This window comes from Myotis myotis, unplaced genomic scaffold, assembly GCF_014108235.1.
Source record: "Myotis myotis isolate mMyoMyo1 unplaced genomic scaffold, mMyoMyo1.p scaffold_m19_p_16, whole genome shotgun sequence".
NCBI lineage: Eukaryota > Metazoa > Chordata > Mammalia > Chiroptera > Vespertilionidae > Myotis > Myotis myotis.
This window is the reverse complement of record NW_023416320.1, coordinates 42,825,511-42,843,878: the sequence shown is the minus strand read 5'-3', so window position 1 is coordinate 42,843,878 and position 18,368 is coordinate 42,825,511. Positions and strand designations below refer to the sequence as shown.

Below are 18,368 nucleotides of genomic sequence, written 5' to 3'. Positions count from 1 at the left end.
TATTGTAAATATTGCTGCTATGAACATAGGGGTTCATATATCCTTTCTGATTGGTGTTTCAGGTTTCTTAGGCTATATTCCTAGAAGTGGGATCACTGGGTCAAACGGGAGTTCCATTTTTAATTTTTTGAGGAAACTCCATACTGTTTTCCGCAGTGGCTGCACCTGTCTACATTCCTACCAGCAGTGTACTAGGGTTCCCTTTTCGCCACATCCTTGCCAACACTTACCCATTGTTGATTTGTTGATGGTAGCTATTCTGACAGGTGTGAGGTGATACCTCATTGTCATTTTAATTTTTATCTCTCTGATGATCAGTGACTTGAGCATTTTTTCATATATCTCTTGGCCGCCTGTATGTTCACTTTGGAGAAGTGTCTATTTAGGTCTTTTGCCCATTTTTAAATTGGATTATTTGTCTTTTTGTTAAGTTGTATGAATTCCTTATATATTTCGGAAATTAACCCCTTACCAGATGTATCATTGCCAAATATGTTCTCCCATACAGTGGAATTCCTTTTCATTTTGTTGATGGTTTCTTTTTCTGTGCAGAAGCTTTTTATTTTGATGGAGCCCCATTTGTTTATTTTCTCCTTTGTTTCCTTTGCCCTAGAAGATGTATCCGTAAAGATATTGCTACGAGAGATGCCTGAGATTTTGCTGCCTATGGTTTCTTCTAGGATTATTATGGTTTCATGACTTACATTTAAGTCTTTTATCCATTTTGAGTTTATTTTTGTGTATGGTGTAAGTTGGTGGTCTAGTTTCATTTTTTTGCATCTATATCTGCCCAATTTTCCCAGCACCATTTATTGAAGAGACTGTTTTTACTCCATTGTATGCTCTTGCCTCCTTTGTCAGATATTGAGCATAATAGCTTGGGTCAGTTTCTGGGTTCTCTGTTCTTTTCCATTGATCTATATGCCTGTTCTGTGCCATTACTAGGCTGTTTTGTAGTATAATTTGTTATTAGTATTGTGATTCCTCCAACTTTGTTCTTCTTTCTTAAGATTGCTGTGTCTATTTGGTTCCATATAAATTTTTGGAGTATTCTAGATCTGTGAAATATGCTATTGATATTTAATAGGGATTGCATTAAATCTATAGATTGGGTAGTATGGACACTTTAATGATGTTGATTCTACCAATTCATGGACACGCTATTTTCTTCCACTTGTTTATAACTTCTTCCATCTCTTTTTTCAACTTCCTATAGTTTTCTGAATATGTCTTTTACCTCCTTGGTTAAGTTTATTCCCAAGTATTTTAATTTTTTTGTTGCAATAGTAAATGGGATTGTTTTTGTTTTTTTTTAGAACTCTTTCAGAGTTCATTATTGGTATACAGAAATGCCATAGATTTCTGGGAATTAATTTTGTATGCTGTTACATTGCTGAATTCCTTTATTAAATCTAGTAGTTTTTTGGTGGTCTCTAGGGTTTTCTTTGTACAATGTCATGTCATTTGCGAATAATGATAATAACCACTGTTAGATCTGAAGATATATAACTTTTCTGATGTCAGCTAGTTATAGTATTTGGTAATTTGGGATTATATCTGCAAATTTGAAAAAAAAAGCAATACTATATTTAATTTTCAAGTTCTGCCATTGAATCTACCAGAGAAGATTCTTCAAGCCTGGTTGCTGAACTTCAAGAAAAGCTTCAGGAAGAAAAAGCTAAGTTTTTAGAACAACTTGAAGAACAAGAGAAAAGAAAAAATGAAGAAATGCAAAATGTTCGAACATCTTTGATTGCTGAACAGCAGGTATGTTCTCCTGCCCCATTTTATTATTGTAGGTTAAAGAAAGGCAACATAAATTGCGAAATATAATTTCTTTGTGCAGCTAGTGGTTTATGATATCTTAGAAGTGATTTTCCTACCTTGACCCTGTTAATATTTATTAAATACCTTCATGATGGAAAACATTTTTTTTACAAGTCATTATGTCACATGGACAGGTGCTTCAAAATGAAACAGTTTTAGATTATAAATTAGGAAATGTGAATTATATTTCTAGTTTTTTAATTTAAATGTTATTTTTAAAAAAATATATTTTTATTGATTTCAGAGAGGAAGGGAGAGGGGGAGGGAGAAAGAGATAGAAACATCAATGATGAGAGAGAATCACTGATTGGTTGCCTCCTACACATCCCCTACTGGGGATCGAGCCCGCAACCCGGGCATGTGCCCTTGACTGGAATCGAGCGTGGGGCCCTTTAGTCTGCAGGCTGACACTGTATCCACTGAGCCAAACCAGCTAGGGCTATTTCTAGTTTCTTAACTACCTATGTGATCTTAAGTACATCTCTTAATCTCTTCAAAACTCAGGTAAGTTCTTTTGCAAAATTAAAGTGTTTATACTGAGATGATAATCTTTAAAATTTTATTTTTCTAAATTGCATCAGCACAATTTTTATTTTTTTTACTTTTTATCTTTTTTTTTAAATACATTTTTATTGATTTTAGAGAGGAAGGGAGAGGGATAGAGAGATAGAAACATCAATGATGAGAATCATTGATTGGCTGCCTCCTGCATGCCCCCCACCGGGGATCGAGCCCACAACCCAGGCATGTCCCCTTGGCCAGAATCGAACCCGGGACCCTTCAGTCCGCAGGCCGACGCTCTATCCACTGATCCAAACCGGCTAGGGCTACTTTTTATAATTCTTATTCATGTTAGGCTGTTGGTAGATTACAGTTGATTGTTATTGAACATCACTGATTCAGTTATTAATATTGATCAATAGTGAGTGGTAAAGCTGGTGAGATAAGTGGGGGCCAGACCATTAAGTCTGGCCATAAAGCAGATATGCAGTGGCCATTGAAATATACAGAGATGAGATGGAGATGCGATAAAATCTCTCTTGAAATGTTACTGTGCTAACCAAGATTTAGCTAAAGACAGGAAGCTTCCAGAGGCCGGAAGATTACTAAAAGAATAGATAAAATAGCACTTGCTAATTTGTTGATCATTTTCTTTTTCCCAAATTTTGCTTTTCCTCTGACAGTAAATATGTGAACAATATTATCTTTATATGGAACCAGGGAAATGCAATAACATTGTATTTACTACAGTATAGCATTTTCATTAAAACATAAACATTTGTAAATTGCACTTTTTTCCCCACATATAAATGTAACATGCAAAAATATTTGAAAGGTTATTTTTTTAGTCCTAGCTTCTATGTGCATGCAGACAATTTTTAAAAAAATAAATTTTATTGATTTTTTTTTTTTTTTTTTTTTACAGAGAGGAAGGGACAGGGATAGAGAGTTAGAAACATCAATGAGAGAGAAACATCGATCAGCTGCCTCCTGCACACCCCCTATTGGGGATGTGCCCGCAACCAAGGTACATGCCGTTGATCGGAATCGAACCTGGGACCCTTCAGTCGGCAGGCCAACGCTCTATCCACTGAGCCAAACAGGGCAACAATTTATGTACTTAATCATTTTGTCTTCCAGACCAACTTTAACACTGTTTTAACAAGAGAGAAAATGAGAAAAGAAAACATAATTAATGACCTTAGTGATAAGTTGAAAAGTACAATACAGCAGCAAGAGCGAGATAAAGGTTAGTAAAGTTTTGTAATATGATTTTTAATTCTGTTTTAAAATTAGAAAGCATTTAAGAATATTCTGTAATGCTTAATTCAACTTGGGGTGCCCTTTAGATTTGATAGAGTCCCTATCTGAAGATCGAGCTCGCTTGCTGGAAGAAAAGAAAAAACTTGAGGAAGAAGTCAGTAAGCTGCGTGGTAGCAGTTTTGTTCCTTCACCGTATGTAGCGACAGCCCCAGAACTTTATGGAGCTTGTGCACCTGAACTCCCAGGTGAAACGGAGAAGTCAGCCATCGAAACACAAGATGAAGGAAGAGTGGACTCAGCAATGGAGACAAGCATGATGTCCGTACAGTAAGTACACCTTTTTGAACTGTCTCAAATATTAGGCTTTTAAGCCACTGGTGCAGTGATGGCGAACCTATGACACGCGTGTCAGAGGTGACACGCGAACTCATTTTTTTGGTTGATTTTTCTTTGTTAAGTGGCATTTAAATATATAAAATAAATATCAAAAATATAAGTCTTTGTTTTACTATGGTTGCAAATATCAAAAAATTTCTATATGTGACACAGCACCAGAGTTAAGTTAGGGTTTTTCAAAATGCTGACACGCCGAGCTCAAAAGGTTCGCCATCACTGCACTAGTGTAAACTAAAAGTTCTGGATGTAGGAAATATATTTAGCACTACTGGTTGATAGCTCTTATGTCTAAAAGTTGTGCCATTTTAATTCTTTAAGCTATAAACATGACAAATATTTTAATATGACTGATTGTGTGTCTTATGAATCACTCTGGCATATTTCCATAGACTGCCAAGATAAGTGTTGCTATAGTAGTATTAAGTTGTTCTTATTTACAGGAGTGTTTAAACTTTGAGACCCATAACCTAGGAGGAAAAGGCATTACTCCAATAGTGAATATATTCATTTTGGTGAGGGTGTATTGGGGAAAGGCAGAGGAGTTTTTTGAAAAGTAAAAATGAATGTAGATTTCTGTTTAGTTCAAAAGAAGGGACTAGAAACTGGTTAACCTTGAGACCTGGAAAGGTATGAGGCTTAAGAATGTACGTGAAAAATAGAACACATAAGTGTAATTTGAAAACGGAAAGCATAAACATATATAGAGACCATGGCATTAGAAAACATAAATGACAGAAGCAAGTCCAAATGTATGTGAAAAAATAAACTAACCTCTCTACAAAACCTGTCTGGGAAAAAAGCATCCAACTGCATTCTATGTACAAAAAAAAGCATCTAAAGAAAAATTAATATAGAACATTTGATTTAATGCAATTGAGAAAGATACATAAGGCAAATAATGAAAAAATATATAAGCCACATAAAGGTAATGGTTTAGAAAAGTTAAATAGGAAATTGTATACATAGAGAGGACACCGTTCACAACAAACAATTGTTAATTTATAGGTGCTTTAAAATGTGACTGAATTAAATATGATTAAAACTGAAATGGAACTTTTAGAAAATATATATTTTTATTTGATTTCAGAGAGGAAGAAAGGGGGAGAGAGAGATAGAAACATCAATGATGAGCGAGAACCACTGATCAGCTGCCTCTTGCATGCCCCACACTGGGGATCGAGCCCACAACCCAGGCATATTCTCTGACAGGGAATCGAACTGTTATCTCTTGGTTCATCTCTTGGTTATCTCTTGGTCAACACTCAACCACTGAGCCACACCAGCAGGGCTAAAATGAGAACTTTTTATTATTATTTTTATCCTCACCCAAGGATATTTTTCCACTGATTTTTAGAGAGAGTGGAAGAGAGAGGGAAAGACAGAGAGAAATATCGATGTGAGAGAAACCCATCTATTGGTTGCCTCCTGCATAAGTGTTGACCAGGGCCAGGGCAGGGGAGGAGCCTGCAACCAAGGTACGTGCCCTTGGCTGGAATTGAACTCAGGACCCTTCTGTCCACAGGCTCATGCTCTATCCACTGAGCCAAACCGGCTAGGGCGTAAAATGACATTTTATAGACATATTTAGGGTAGGACACTTCTTCCTCTCAGCAAAAAGTAAAAAAATAAAGCAATAGAAAAACAGTTATGAAAATTAACTACATATCCTATATAATAAAAGCATAGGTGGCGTTGCACGATGTCGTCATAAGATGGCCACCCTCACGTCATCACAAGATGGCTGCCACAAGATGGCCAGCAGGGGAGGGCAGTTGGGAGCAAAGAGGCCGGCAGGGGAGGTCATTTGGGGGCAACCAGGCCTGCAGGGGAGGGCAGTTGGGGGTGACCGGGCTGGCAGGGGAGCAGTTAGGGGGCGATCAGGCTGACAGGCAGAAGTGGTTAGGGGCAACCAGGCAGGCAGGCAGGCGAGTGGTTAGGAGCCAGAAGTCCTGGATTGTGAGAGGGATGTCCGACTGCCCCTGTGGGATCGGTCCTAAACCGGCAGTCGGACATCCCCCAAGGAGTCCCAGATTGGAGAGGCTGCAGGCCGGGCTGAGGGACACCTCCGCCCGCCCCCCCCCCCCCCCCCGCATGAATTTCGTGCACTGGGCCTCTAGTCAAATGAATAAAGTCTCAAGTTGTAAATATTAATATAATTTAAATTTTCCATTTCTCTCATAATTAGTGATGTTGAGCGTCTTTTCAAATATCTGTTGGCCATGTTTATGTCCTCTTTGGAGATATGTCCATTCAGGTCCTCTGCCCATTTTTTATTTGGATTATTTATTTTTTGGTGTTAAGTCAGCTCACATCTGTCAGAATAGCTCACATTAATGAAACAAGTGCTGGCAAGGATGTGGAGAAAAGGGAACCCTCAGACATTGTTGGTGGGATTACAAATTAGTGCAGCCACTATGGAAAACAGTATGGAGGTTCCTGAAAAAATTAGTTCGGTAGATAGAGCGTTGGCGTGCGGACTGAAAGGTCCCAGGTTTGATTCTGGTCAAGGGCATGTATCTTGGTTGCAGGCTTGTACCCCGGCCCTGGTTGGGGGCGTGCCACCAAATAATGTGTCTATCTCACTTTAATGTCTCTCTCTCTCTGTCTCTCCCCCTCCCTTCCACTCTTTCTAAAATATCAATGGAAAAATATCTTCGGGTGAGGATTAATAAGAAATAAAAAATGAAATAAAAGACATTATTCTAGAAAAAAGCATAAACGAATGTTTTGCTTGTAATTTCAAAAGCTTTATATGTCTAATTAGAGGAGCTTTGCTACAAAGAATGTACACCATTGAAATGTACCGTAACTTAAACAGGATGCTTTCTACAATTTAGTTCAGACCCTTTAATTTTAAAGTGCTTTGTAGTAATAGTTAAATTTCTAAAATTCTTTTGAAGAATGTAAAGTCCAGAATTTTTAGACATAAACTAAAATAATTCATTGTCTCTTAGAGAAAACATCCATATGCTATCTGAAGAAAAACAGAGGATAATGCTGTTAGAACGAGTAAGTAAATTATTTTCTTTAACTGCAGTATTTTATATGTTCATTATGTGGATGCAGTTAAATATGTCTTGTGCTGAAAACATAACCTGTTTATAAATTAGATCTTTTTTAAAAATATATACTTGATTTCAGAGAGGAAGGGAGAGGGAGAGAAAGACAGAAACATCAATGATGAGAGAGAATCATTGATTGGCTGTCTCCTACACACCCCACACTGGGGATTGAGCCCCCAACTCAGTCATGTACCCTCCTGGGAATCGAACTGTGACCTCCTGGTTCATAGGTTGATTTTCAACCATTGAGCCATGCCGGCTGGGGCAGATCTTTTTTTAATGGTTATTTTTGGAGTTAATATTTTGAGAAATGGCTTAACAGTTGGCAATATCATTTCAAGACTCTTATTTGTCATGTTTCCAGTAAATGAAGTCTATATTAGAGAAAAAGGTTAGTGGTCTTTTTAAAATAACTATGTACAATAATAGTTTTATTCAATAGCTCAGAATTCATTAAAACATAAGTATGCGTATTTCAAAAACAAAGCATTGAATACTTACCTGGATTGGGCAAAAATAGATTATGTGAATGATGAAGAAAAGCGATGTGTTTGTTTTTTTTTATAGAGATTAATTGAAATGAACATTGGTAATAAGTAGTTTCCTCCCAATTGTTTATAGAGCACTTCTCATTCCTTTGTTTTTAAGATTTTCAGCAATTTTTTTTTCTCTTTACAAGCTTATAAGAACCTAGTAAAAATTGTTCAGCTTTAGTTCTAACCTGCATTCATTGTTGTTCTTGCTGCTATTGAAGGGTTGCATGATCACATATCAGAATCTGGATATATCCAGATACCTCTTCTTAGAACAGACATACTAGCAGTCTTTGGGGATAGATCTCAGCTATTTACTGCATACTTAAAAGTTCCACAAGTGATACAATTCTAATGCACATTAAACTTTTAAAATCGTTGGGTTAGGTAAATATACTAAAAATGTTCTCATTATTTTTTAATCCAGAAAAAAATTAAAACAGTGGGAAAGGATCAATAAATAAACATTTCCCACTAACTTCTGTACTGGAACTGAAAGTAATCTGAAGTTTAAAAAATTTTGTCAATCATGTTTAGATTTGAGTAAGTACAAGGATAAACCAAACCACGGGTCTCTCTTATTTCCCCCTGCAGACATTACAATTAAAAGAAGAAGAAAACAAGCGGTTAAATCAAAGACTGGTAAGTTTTTCTCAATTGATCCAAGTCCTCATTTTAATAAATTTATCAAAAACTTAATCTTTTTAAAAAATCTAAATAAAGTTGCGTGTGTTCTGAAAATGGATGGTCAAACTTATCATTACTAGCAGCATATAGACCATTTGGATGATTATGGTCATCAGTTGCTATACAATTTTAGGCTTTTCTAGTCATTATTGTTGTAGTTTTTTCTTTCTCTTTTGTTTTCAAACACCAATTGAAATCCTGCATTATTCAAGATAGTGTTCAGAGGGAAATGGAAGAAATTCTGAGCATCAAAATTAAACTTAATAAACAAAGAGAGATCTGTTCACCTTTTGTTGATTTGTATAACCAGGTTTGGGCCCACTCTGCTTGGGAAGTATACGTGTCAATCTCTTTCCCTGTGAAATTTTTAAGATTAAGTATGTAATTATAAATAAGATGTAATTCCAGTCCTGACCTGTTTGACTCAGTGGATAGAGCATCGGCCTGTGGACTGAAGGGTCCCAGGTTTGATTCCGGTCAAGAGCATGTACCTTGGTTGTGGGCACATCCCCAGTGGGGGGTGTGCAGGAGGCAGCTGATCGATGTTTCTCTCTCATCAATGTTTCTAACTCTCTATCCCTTTCCCTTCCTGTCTGTAAAAAAAACAATAAAATCTATTTTAAAAAAAGATGTAATTCTATATTGTTTTTAATCCAGCCAAATTGGATTCAGAAAATAATATAAAGTAAAAATGTAGGTAAATTTGTCCACTGAAAGTGATTGTTGAAGGAAAAGAATTATGTTATTATGAACCATATAAACTTGGACTCTTAAAAACTGGGACAGACACAGTGTGTATAACATTGAACAAAATTTTTGCAATAGGACCTAATAACTGTCATGCTTTAATTGTATAAGCTTTATGAACTGTTTGTATTTTTTTGTTGTTGTTTTTAGATGTCTCAGAGCATGTCTTCAGTATCCTCAAGGCATTCTGAAAAGATAGCTATTCGAGAGTAAGTATTTTACTTATATTTTGTGGGGATATTTTTCTGTGCAAAAAATTTTACTGAACTGAATAATGTTGAATTGTATTGGTGGTGAAAAAATTTTATTAAAAAGCAAGGTTTTTCACACAGCTGGTGTGGCTCAGTGGTTGAGCATCGACCTATGAACCAGGAGGTCACAGGTTCGATTCTCGGTCAGGGCACACATGCCTGGGTTGTGGGCTTGATCTCCAGTGTGGGACATGCAGGAGGCAGCCGATCAATGGTTCTCTCTCATGATTGATGTTTCTATCTCTCTCTCTCCCTCTCCCTTTCTCTCTGAAATCAATAAAAATATATATATTTTTAGGTTTTTCTAAATGATGATTTCTTGTAACATTATGATTGAATTAGAAATGTCTCCTATTGGAGCTTTAATTATCTTTTCTCAGTGATTTGAAAGGGTGGTATCTGACTTTACCTGCCAGCTGTATGTCAAATCAAATCAATTTATGGTGTTTCAAAGATTAGAGAGAGATGAACTTTAAAAAAAGAAAGAAACACTTCCTCAGAGTGCCCTGTCCACCTTTTTAAAAAAAATCCTCACCCCAGGTGTGAGGATATTTAGAGAGAGTGGAAGGAGGGGGAAGGGGAAGAGAGAGAGGAGAGAGAGATACACATTAATTGGTTGCCTCCTGTTTGTGCCCCATCCAGCTGATCCAGGGATTGCCAGGGATTGAACCTGCAACTGAGGTATATGTCCTTGACTGGGAATCGAGCCTGAGGCTCTTTAGTTGGTGGGCCAACACTCTAAACCATGGTGCCAAACTGTCCAGGGCCTCACTTATCTACCTTTGACAGCTCATCTTCTGGTGTTTAGCCAAAGCACTACCTTCACATCATGTTAGGTGGGCAACAGATATTTGCATGGTAAATAACTAATGAATAAAAGACTGTTGTCATTTAAAAGCTTCCTCTGCTTTTGATGACTTATTAGGTGTAGGGCCCACTAAATTAAATTATTTTGACAACTAAGGAATCCGAGAATAACTCTGAATGGCTCTTGATACTTAGAACATTTCTAAAGAAAACTCTGAAGAAACAGTCGCCACTTATAGCATGTTGACAAATGGTACCATTTCTTTGGTTTCTTGCTCCCTTCACCCGAAATTAGTAATTTCCATTGTTTAAACCTAATTAACAACAAAACCCTAACTCATTTGGCTTTTCCAAGTTGAAGAGCACTGTACTTAGAGATGGAGAATAGTATACAGTGATCTCCTTGCCACTGAGACTATAACTTGCTCCCTCTGAATTTGTGTTTCTTGTTGTAAAATGAAAGGTTAGGAAGATTACCTTCTTCCTATGACTAGATGAACTGTAGTGAGTTTCTCCCCCCGCCCCCTGCCATTTTTGTTCTTTAAACAATAGATAATATTACAATTTTTATTTTTTAAAGCTTTTGGTTTCTGACAGTTGCTGGCATCATCCTTTGGACATCTTAAATAAATGACCAGCATTCCAGTTAGGTGCTGGGTAGGGTAATATATATATCTCCTATATAATAAAGAGCTAAAATGCTAATTAGATCGAATAGCCGAATGGCCTTCTGGACGTCCTTCTGGATGACCGGCAGGGGCTGTTAGGGCGGGCCGGGGCTGCAAGGGCCGAGCCCCTTGCACGAAATTCGTGCACTTGGGGGGCAGGGTTCTCTCAGCCTGGCCTGTGCCCTCTTGCAGTCCGGAAGCCCTCGGGAATGTCCGACTGCAGGCTTAGGCTCACTTCCGCCACTGTGGTTGCGCTTGCCAGCTGTGAGCCTGGCTTCTGGCTGAGCGGTGCTCCCCCTGTGGGAGTGCACTGACCACCAGGGGGCAGCTCCTGTGTTGAGCATCTGCCCCCTGGTGGTCAGTGTGTGTCATAGCTACTGGCCATTCCACTGTCGGGCCGAAACCGGCTCTCCGACATCCCCTGAGGGGTCCCGGATTGTGAGGGTGCAGGCCAGGCCAAGGGACTCCACCAGTGCACAATCAGGGCCGGGGAGGGACGTGGGAGGGACGTGGGAGGTTGGCCAGCTGGGGAGGAACCGCAGGAGGGCTCCAGGGCATGTCCAGCCCATCTTGCTCAGTCCCAATCGGCCAGACCCCAGCAGCAAGCTAACCTACCGGTCGGAGCATCTGCCCCCTGGTGGTCAGTGCATGTCATAGTGAGCAGTTGAGTGGCCTTAGCATATCATTAGCATATTACGCTTTGATTGGTTGAACAGACAACCGGACACTTAGCATATTAGGCTTTTATTATATAGGAGATATATATATGTGTGTGTGTGTGTGTGTGTGTGTGTGTGTGTGTGTGTGTATATAGTAAATGTGAAAATTATATTGCCTTTGTGATACTTTGATTATAGTTAAACATTGCAGAATATATACTTAAAGTTTTCAGGATAGGGTGATAGTAACTTTTCAGGTAGATAATAACATTCCTTTATTTAGTTTTCAGGTGGGAGATTTGGTTCTCATTATCCTAGACGAGCGCCACGACAATTACGTATTATTTACTGTTAGTCCAACCTTATATTTTCTGCATTCAGAGTCTTTGCCTGCCCTGGATCTCAAACCAGGTGAGGGTGGTAAGTGTCATATCCATAACTAAAATAATAAAACCTGGAATGGAGAGAATATATTACAGATTTTTATTTCTTGTCTAAATATGTCAGAATCTGTTTATAAAATCTACAGTATCCAGGTTAATTTCCTGGATTCTATTGACAATTCTAAATCAACGTAGTTAATGCAATTGAACCAGATATCTCATATCCTAGAAGTAGCAGAATTAAATTGTCACAATTCTTATATAAGTACAATCTATTTATGCTTACCTGCTTGTTAATAACATTACCTTTTTTTGACAAATTATAAAATGTTTTTTCTGTCTTATTTATCATCCCGTGTTTCTACTTTATTTTTTATTAAAATGTCAATTCTTAAACATTTTTAAAGGCAAAAATAAGTTTTAAAATATACTAAATTATAATGTCTATTACCTATTATTTTTAAAAATATCTACCAAATTTAAATAATTTGCAATTTTGCTGAAGGCTTTAATGAGATGCATCTATGGACTAGTGATTTCTGAGTCTGATGTACTGAACTATTTTCAGCAATCAGGTATAAATCTTCTAAAATAATTTCTAGACTACTTAATAGTCTAGCCCAAAATCAGGCTCAAAATAAATAGCTCTTTGCTGCCACAAGCTATTTTGTGTCCCGTCTGTCGGCCCCCCCCCCCCCCCCCTTTTATCTAGTACATATTTTCCTTCCTCAAAATAAGAGAAAGCTGACGAAGGGGCAGGGGATTATTTTGCCAGTGACCTGCTATACTGACCAATAGTAAGAAGCATTTTCTTGCCAGCCCAGTGTAGTTATCAGTCCATCTAGGGAGGGAAGAGAATGTACGTGTATCCTACTCCACTCCCTCTCACACTGGTTTTTTAATGATGGGTGGTACTTGTCCTCACGTCTAGCTCCTTCTCTTCCCAGTCCTTAAGACAGGCTTTTGTTTGATTTGGGAAAACCATTGTCTGTGTTTCTGTGTGTCAGCCTGCTGCTTGGCTGCATTCCTCTTCAGAGCTATTCCTGTTCTCTCATTCGTTTATATTTGCGTTTTTCTGCCCCCTAGAGTTAATGAATATAAAATTTCAGATGCAATTGTGTTAGGACAAAGAATTCACATTCTGTAGTAGTTCTGCCTATGGTTTTAACTGATTGTTTCTGGATATACACTCATTAGCGGGCCATGATTTTTGTATTTTAAAAGCCGGTGGGAAAAAGTATTCACCGTTTAGAAGGAAAGTTTTTCAGTGTTAGGCTCATGGAACAGTGGTAACGTAATTATTCAATGAGCAGGAGCCCCAGCCAAGCTGGGTCTCTTCTCATCTTCATCCCCGCTGGCCCCAGAGGGAGAGCAGTAATTAGGCTGGAATGGACACAGCTCTAAATAGTGCTGGACAAAGTGGTCGGGGAGGGGGCCCTTTATGCCCTGTCACTTTTCCATTTTTTCTGTTACTTGGAAGAATTCTAAAAGCACAGGATGATACCCTGGGATACTTCACCTCAGTAGAAAAACAAGAATGTATGTGTACTTAGATGCTGTTTCTATTTGGAACGATAACCTGGTCAAATACCAGTTTCTGAAGTAGGCCAGCATCACAATCACTGCGCTGTGGCTGCTGGTGGTGGATTACACAGAATGTCCATAAATACGTGCATTTCTCATGTAACTATGAGATGAGTGGGCTTTGTACCTTGAAAACAATGAGCTTGATATTTTCTTCTGTGTTTTTTTGTAGTTGTTTGCTTTTTATTTGTTTAAGCTTTTCATTTGAAATTTTTTTAAAAAATTTATCATAAAGTAGCATAGGTATAGTGCAAAAAAAACCAACCATATACCTTTACTCATGTTCACCTTTTGTTACCATTTTCCCCCATTTCTATTATTTCTATACGTGTATGTCTAATGTACAAATACAAAAATATATACAGTGTTTTATGTGCACATTGTTGTTTCCAGAACCATATGAAGTGAAGTTATATCTTGGTTCTTTATCTTTAAATATTTTCAATGTGCATATCCAAAGGACAGGGAGGGAATTCAGTTTTTAAATTTTGTATACTCGGATTCACAGTGCACATTATAATTTTAAAGGCACTTAAAGTCTTGCAGAAAATAATTTAACGGTCTTTTTTAAAAAAATGTATTTTTTATTGATTTCAGAGAGGAAGGGAGAGGGAGAAAGACTTAGAAACATCAATTATGAGAGAGAATCATTGATTGGCTGCCTCCTGCATGCTGCCTACTGGGGATCAAGCCTGCAACCTGGGCATATTCCCTTGACTGGAATTGAACCTGGGACCCTTCAGTCCGCAGGCCGATGTTCTATTATCCACAGAGCCAAACCGGCTAGGGCAACAGTCTTAATTTACCATGGTACTCCCATCCTCCTTATGCCCTCCCCGCCCCCCCCCCCTTTTTTTTTGGTGAGGATTATGAGCAGGGGATATAGTACCCCTGTACCACTGTCCTAGGGGTGTGTGGACTAGCAGAGTGTTTTTATGTCTGAGACAGTGGGACTTTTTAGTTCTCATTCATAAAACATAAGCATTTCATTTTAGAATGAGTCTTTTCATAAACGATGAATTATCGGAAATGCTATATTACAGCATTTATAGTATTTTTCACATCCTGTGGTCTAGGGCAGGGGTGGGCAAACTTTTTGACTCGAGGGCCACTTAAACTGGACCAGAGGGCCGGAACAAAAGCATGGATGGGGTGTTTGTGTGAACTAATGGTACGGTCTTTTTTTTTTTTTAGTTTTATTCATTTCAAATGGGCCGGATCCGGCCCGCAGGCCGTAGTTTGCCCACGGCTGGTCTAGGGGCTTCTCTGTCTTTCTATTATGTGATAGTCTCTATGTATGTACATTTCTGATGGTTTTTCAGGATATCTTTTTTTTTAATTTAATTTACTTTTTATTTTTTTTAAATTTTATTTTCTTGTTTAAAGTATTACAAATAGTAGTACATCTGTCTCCTTTTTTTCCCCATTGACCTTCCCCCGGCCTCCCCTACCCCCGGCAAGGATATCTTTTATTTATATTTATGGGATACAAATTAATTTTGGCTTCTCTTGGGAATCTCAAAGACTTTCGAAACAGATAATTTATTGGCCAAAGAACTTTTGAATTCAACTTTTTATGAGAATTTCTGATGAATTGAAAGAGAATGAGTATTAGTTTGTCACACTTGGGCTCCAGAGGGCAAGCCTTTTCATTCCGTCTCCTCCCACATTTTCCACCTCCCCTTTGCTCAAGCACCACCCTGTAGACTTGCCAGTTATTTATTGTGCACTGACTGTGTTCACCCTTCCATGCACTGTGGGTACAGACGGGAGAAAGGTGCAGTTCCTGCCCCTGAGCATTGGAGTTAAAAGCAGTGCCTCTCAAAAAGCAGGGCTTTTCTTAGAATCTAGAAAATAAGTTTTGTCTGCATAACTTGGCCTGTTTTCAGAATGGAAAAGGTCATCTTAGCACTTTCAGTAGATGGCACTGTTGAGCTAACTTAGAGAATTTCTAGATTTGTTTGTAATTTATACTTAGATTATTTGTATATCTTTAATTTTGTTAGTTCTGTGATTTGACTTACCACCTATATTTAATGAATAAATGAAATCAAAATTACCTGTTGAAAAGTAGACTGAATTCAGTGTTGTTTTGAAAATGGTTACACATTTTCGTGATTTCAGCAGTCTTGCATTAGTCTGTTTTGATTCTGACAATTACATTTTATGATAATTATAACTGCGCTTTTAAAAAGAAACTAATCTCTTGATTTAATAGCTTCAGGTGTATCTAGAAGACCCTGGGTTCTTGGAAAAGTAATGGAAAAGGAATACTGTCAAGCCAAAAAGGTAAAAACTATATCATATGTTATAAACCTAGGAATTATGTAGAAAATTCTTACACTACTTTATATAGAAATCTTGCATAGTGCTGTCTTGGTCTTTTTGCTCTGTTGAGTGAGACCTTTAATGGGAACATAACTGCTGATTAAAAGTGAATCTATTTATAAATAGAGTGATATTTTCTTATTTTCATACTCTACTCCCATTGAAGTATAATATTGATGGCTAAAAATGCACCTGACTGTCATATCAGCAGTGCCAGTACAACACAATCAGTGAAATCTAGTGAGCATATTTCCTAACTCTGTAATTTTGGGCCCCTTTGCTCCAAAACACTAATAGAACTTAAATTGTGTAGTATTGAAGTTTCTTTGGTACTTTAAAATAATGATTTATGGCTCACTTTGTACTATATTCTTCATCAATACTAGTGGCTCAATATATTTTCACTGGTGAGGGGAAGATCTTGTGTAGTGTGACAAAGAGCCCCCCCTCCCGCCAATACTCTAGCATTGAGTAGGATGATATGATGGCACCTGTGTAATTTGGTTTCTTTTTTTCTTAGGCACAAAACAGATTTAAAGTTCCTTTGGGAACAAAGTTTTACAGAGTGAAAGCTGTGTCGTGGAATAAGAAAGTATAACTTGGAAGAAATTAATACATTCTGTGACATTTTCCTGATTTATCCTACAGTGTTCATTCATCACTCCAAAAACAGCAAGCCATCTTTTTATACAAAAGTTCAGCGTGACAATATGCTTCATTGGTGTACATCATTTACTTTTTAACTGGCTACATACCCTTTAGAACAATAAATTTAACAAGACATTTGACTGAATTAAAATGGTTTTGGTTTTGGTTTTGTTTTTATCCAAATGAAATGCGGACCAAACTAGTTCATTTCTCAAAGGGCATACCCTGTGCATTGTGGCTTATGATTAGCCATATTAATTGCCTGTTACATATACATTAGCTTGAACTTAGATAGTAAATGTTAGTTGTTATTACCAGCATTTGTCCTTTTGTGAAATCAGTATCAAAAACTTGCACTCTGAACACATTCTTTATAAAATGTATAAATTCTTCAAAACTATTTAAAGAAAGAGGAGTGTTATTGCATGCAGATAATCATAATTTTGAGTTTGCCTCTGTAGATTACTAAAGCAAATTGTTTCATTTATTTTTTTAATGCCCTTTGATGTTTCAAAACAAAAAGGAACTCAATTTGATTGATTGATTTTTAAGATCAGCCATAATTATCAGTCTTTAAAAGCACTTTCAACAGATCGGTCGCTTGGGTTCTAAAGGGAAGAGTCTGTGCTATTGACACTTTAAATGCAGCACGGAAACCTTCCCAACATCTTTATTATTCTGTTAAGAATAATTATATTGATGAAATTATAATTCATGGTTCCGTTTCAGAAAAAACATATTCATTGTACATTAACTGTTTAGAGGTCATTTAAATAACAAAATATTGTATTGTAAAAGACATGTAGAATTTTAAAACAATAAAGATTTGAACCTGTAAATGTGTGTGCCTTTTAAGAAGGATACCTTTTTAATATATTTGAGTGCTTGCGGGATATGGGAAAAACTTGTTCTGTATTATATCAAAAGAAACATGTTAATTACAAAAATGTTCTTTAATTATATACTATGTAACAGGGTAAAACAGTGTTATGTAGAATAGAGTTGTGTAAACTAAACTAGAATTTTAAACAAATTGCCATGGAGCAAAGGTATTTAAATGAGTTAGTTGAGTTGGATGAGACTTGTTTCAGGTTTGTTGCTATAGAGAACAATAAATAAAATGATTTTTCCCCCAGAAAATATTTAATTTCTTCATAAAAATAAGTTAAATATTTTTTTAAATATGTATGTCTAATAGTACATAAAATGGAATAAACACCATAGTGTATAGAAAACTGAATTTGACATATTAATGAATAAATGAACAAATGACTTAACATGTTTCTATTTAATCCTTTCATGACATCTTAATGCAAAGAGTACCAAAGCAATAAATTCCTTAATATACAGAGTGGTTTTTAAAAGCAGATTTTTTGGGTCTAATTGAATCTTCCAGTCGGGCCATTTTTACTTAATTGGAGCCCTTCAAATGTAATATGTGGTCATTGTGCTGTGGAGTTACAGTGGGCTGACACATGATGTCACATCCATCGCTTCGTTAATGCTGCTCTTTAATTTTGTAGCTTATAGTTTTTCTTATGTCCATCTTGTCAGTGTTCACATATACATTTATAAAGCAGAAAGGCAATGCAGTTTTCTTAACAAAGAAAAAAAAAATGAGCCCTAGCCAGTTTGGCTCAGTGGATAGAGTGTTGGCCTGCGGACTGAAGGGCACTGGGTTCGACACTGGTCACGGCACATGCCTGGGTTTCAGGCTCCATCCCCAGTAGGGGGCATGCGGGACGCAGCCAATCAGTGATTCATCATTGATGTTTCTATCTCCTCCCTATTGATGTTTCTATCTCCTCCCTCCCTGAAACCAATCTTTTCTTTATATATAAAGGCCTAAGTGACAGTTCAGTAGCTATGACATGCACTGACCACCAGGGGGCAGATGCTCAATGCACAAGCATGGAAACCTGGAACAGACTGATGAATCTCAGAGTGAAGGGGGCGGGGAGGGTGGGAAGAGATTAACAAGATCTTATATGAATACTAGAGGCCTGGTGCACAGGTGGGGTCCC

At 37.4% G+C, this 18,368-nt stretch overlaps 1 protein-coding gene across 11 annotated transcripts in view; it reads left to right on the top strand.

The window, feature by feature from the left end:
• The window catches only part of RB1CC1 (RB1 inducible coiled-coil 1), a 67,944-nt gene extending 50,323 nt beyond the window's left edge, over window positions 1-17,621 (top strand). For 4 of the 11 annotated variants that reach the window (XM_036338596.1, XM_036338591.1, XM_036338587.1 and 1 more), the window contains 9 exons: window positions 1,602-1,767; window positions 3,469-3,577; window positions 3,678-3,918; window positions 6,942-6,996; window positions 8,177-8,224; window positions 9,167-9,225; window positions 11,685-11,821; window positions 15,587-15,657; window positions 16,217-17,484. In XM_036338596.1, coding sequence (XP_036194489.1) covers window positions 1,602-1,767; window positions 3,469-3,577; window positions 3,678-3,918; window positions 6,942-6,996; window positions 8,177-8,224; window positions 9,167-9,225; window positions 11,685-11,821; window positions 15,587-15,657; window positions 16,217-16,294 — 964 coding nt within the window. In that variant the 3' untranslated portion in view covers window positions 16,295-17,484. Of the gene's footprint in view, window positions 1-1,601; window positions 1,768-3,468; window positions 3,578-3,677; window positions 3,919-6,941; window positions 6,997-8,176; window positions 8,225-9,166; window positions 9,226-9,909; window positions 9,929-11,684; window positions 11,822-15,586; window positions 15,658-16,216 lie in introns of those variants that run through there. The other 7 variants (XM_036338590.1, XM_036338589.1, XM_036338588.1 and 4 more) reach the window with 7 other exon arrangements.
• The last annotated feature ends 747 nt before the right edge of the window (window positions 17,622-18,368 follow it).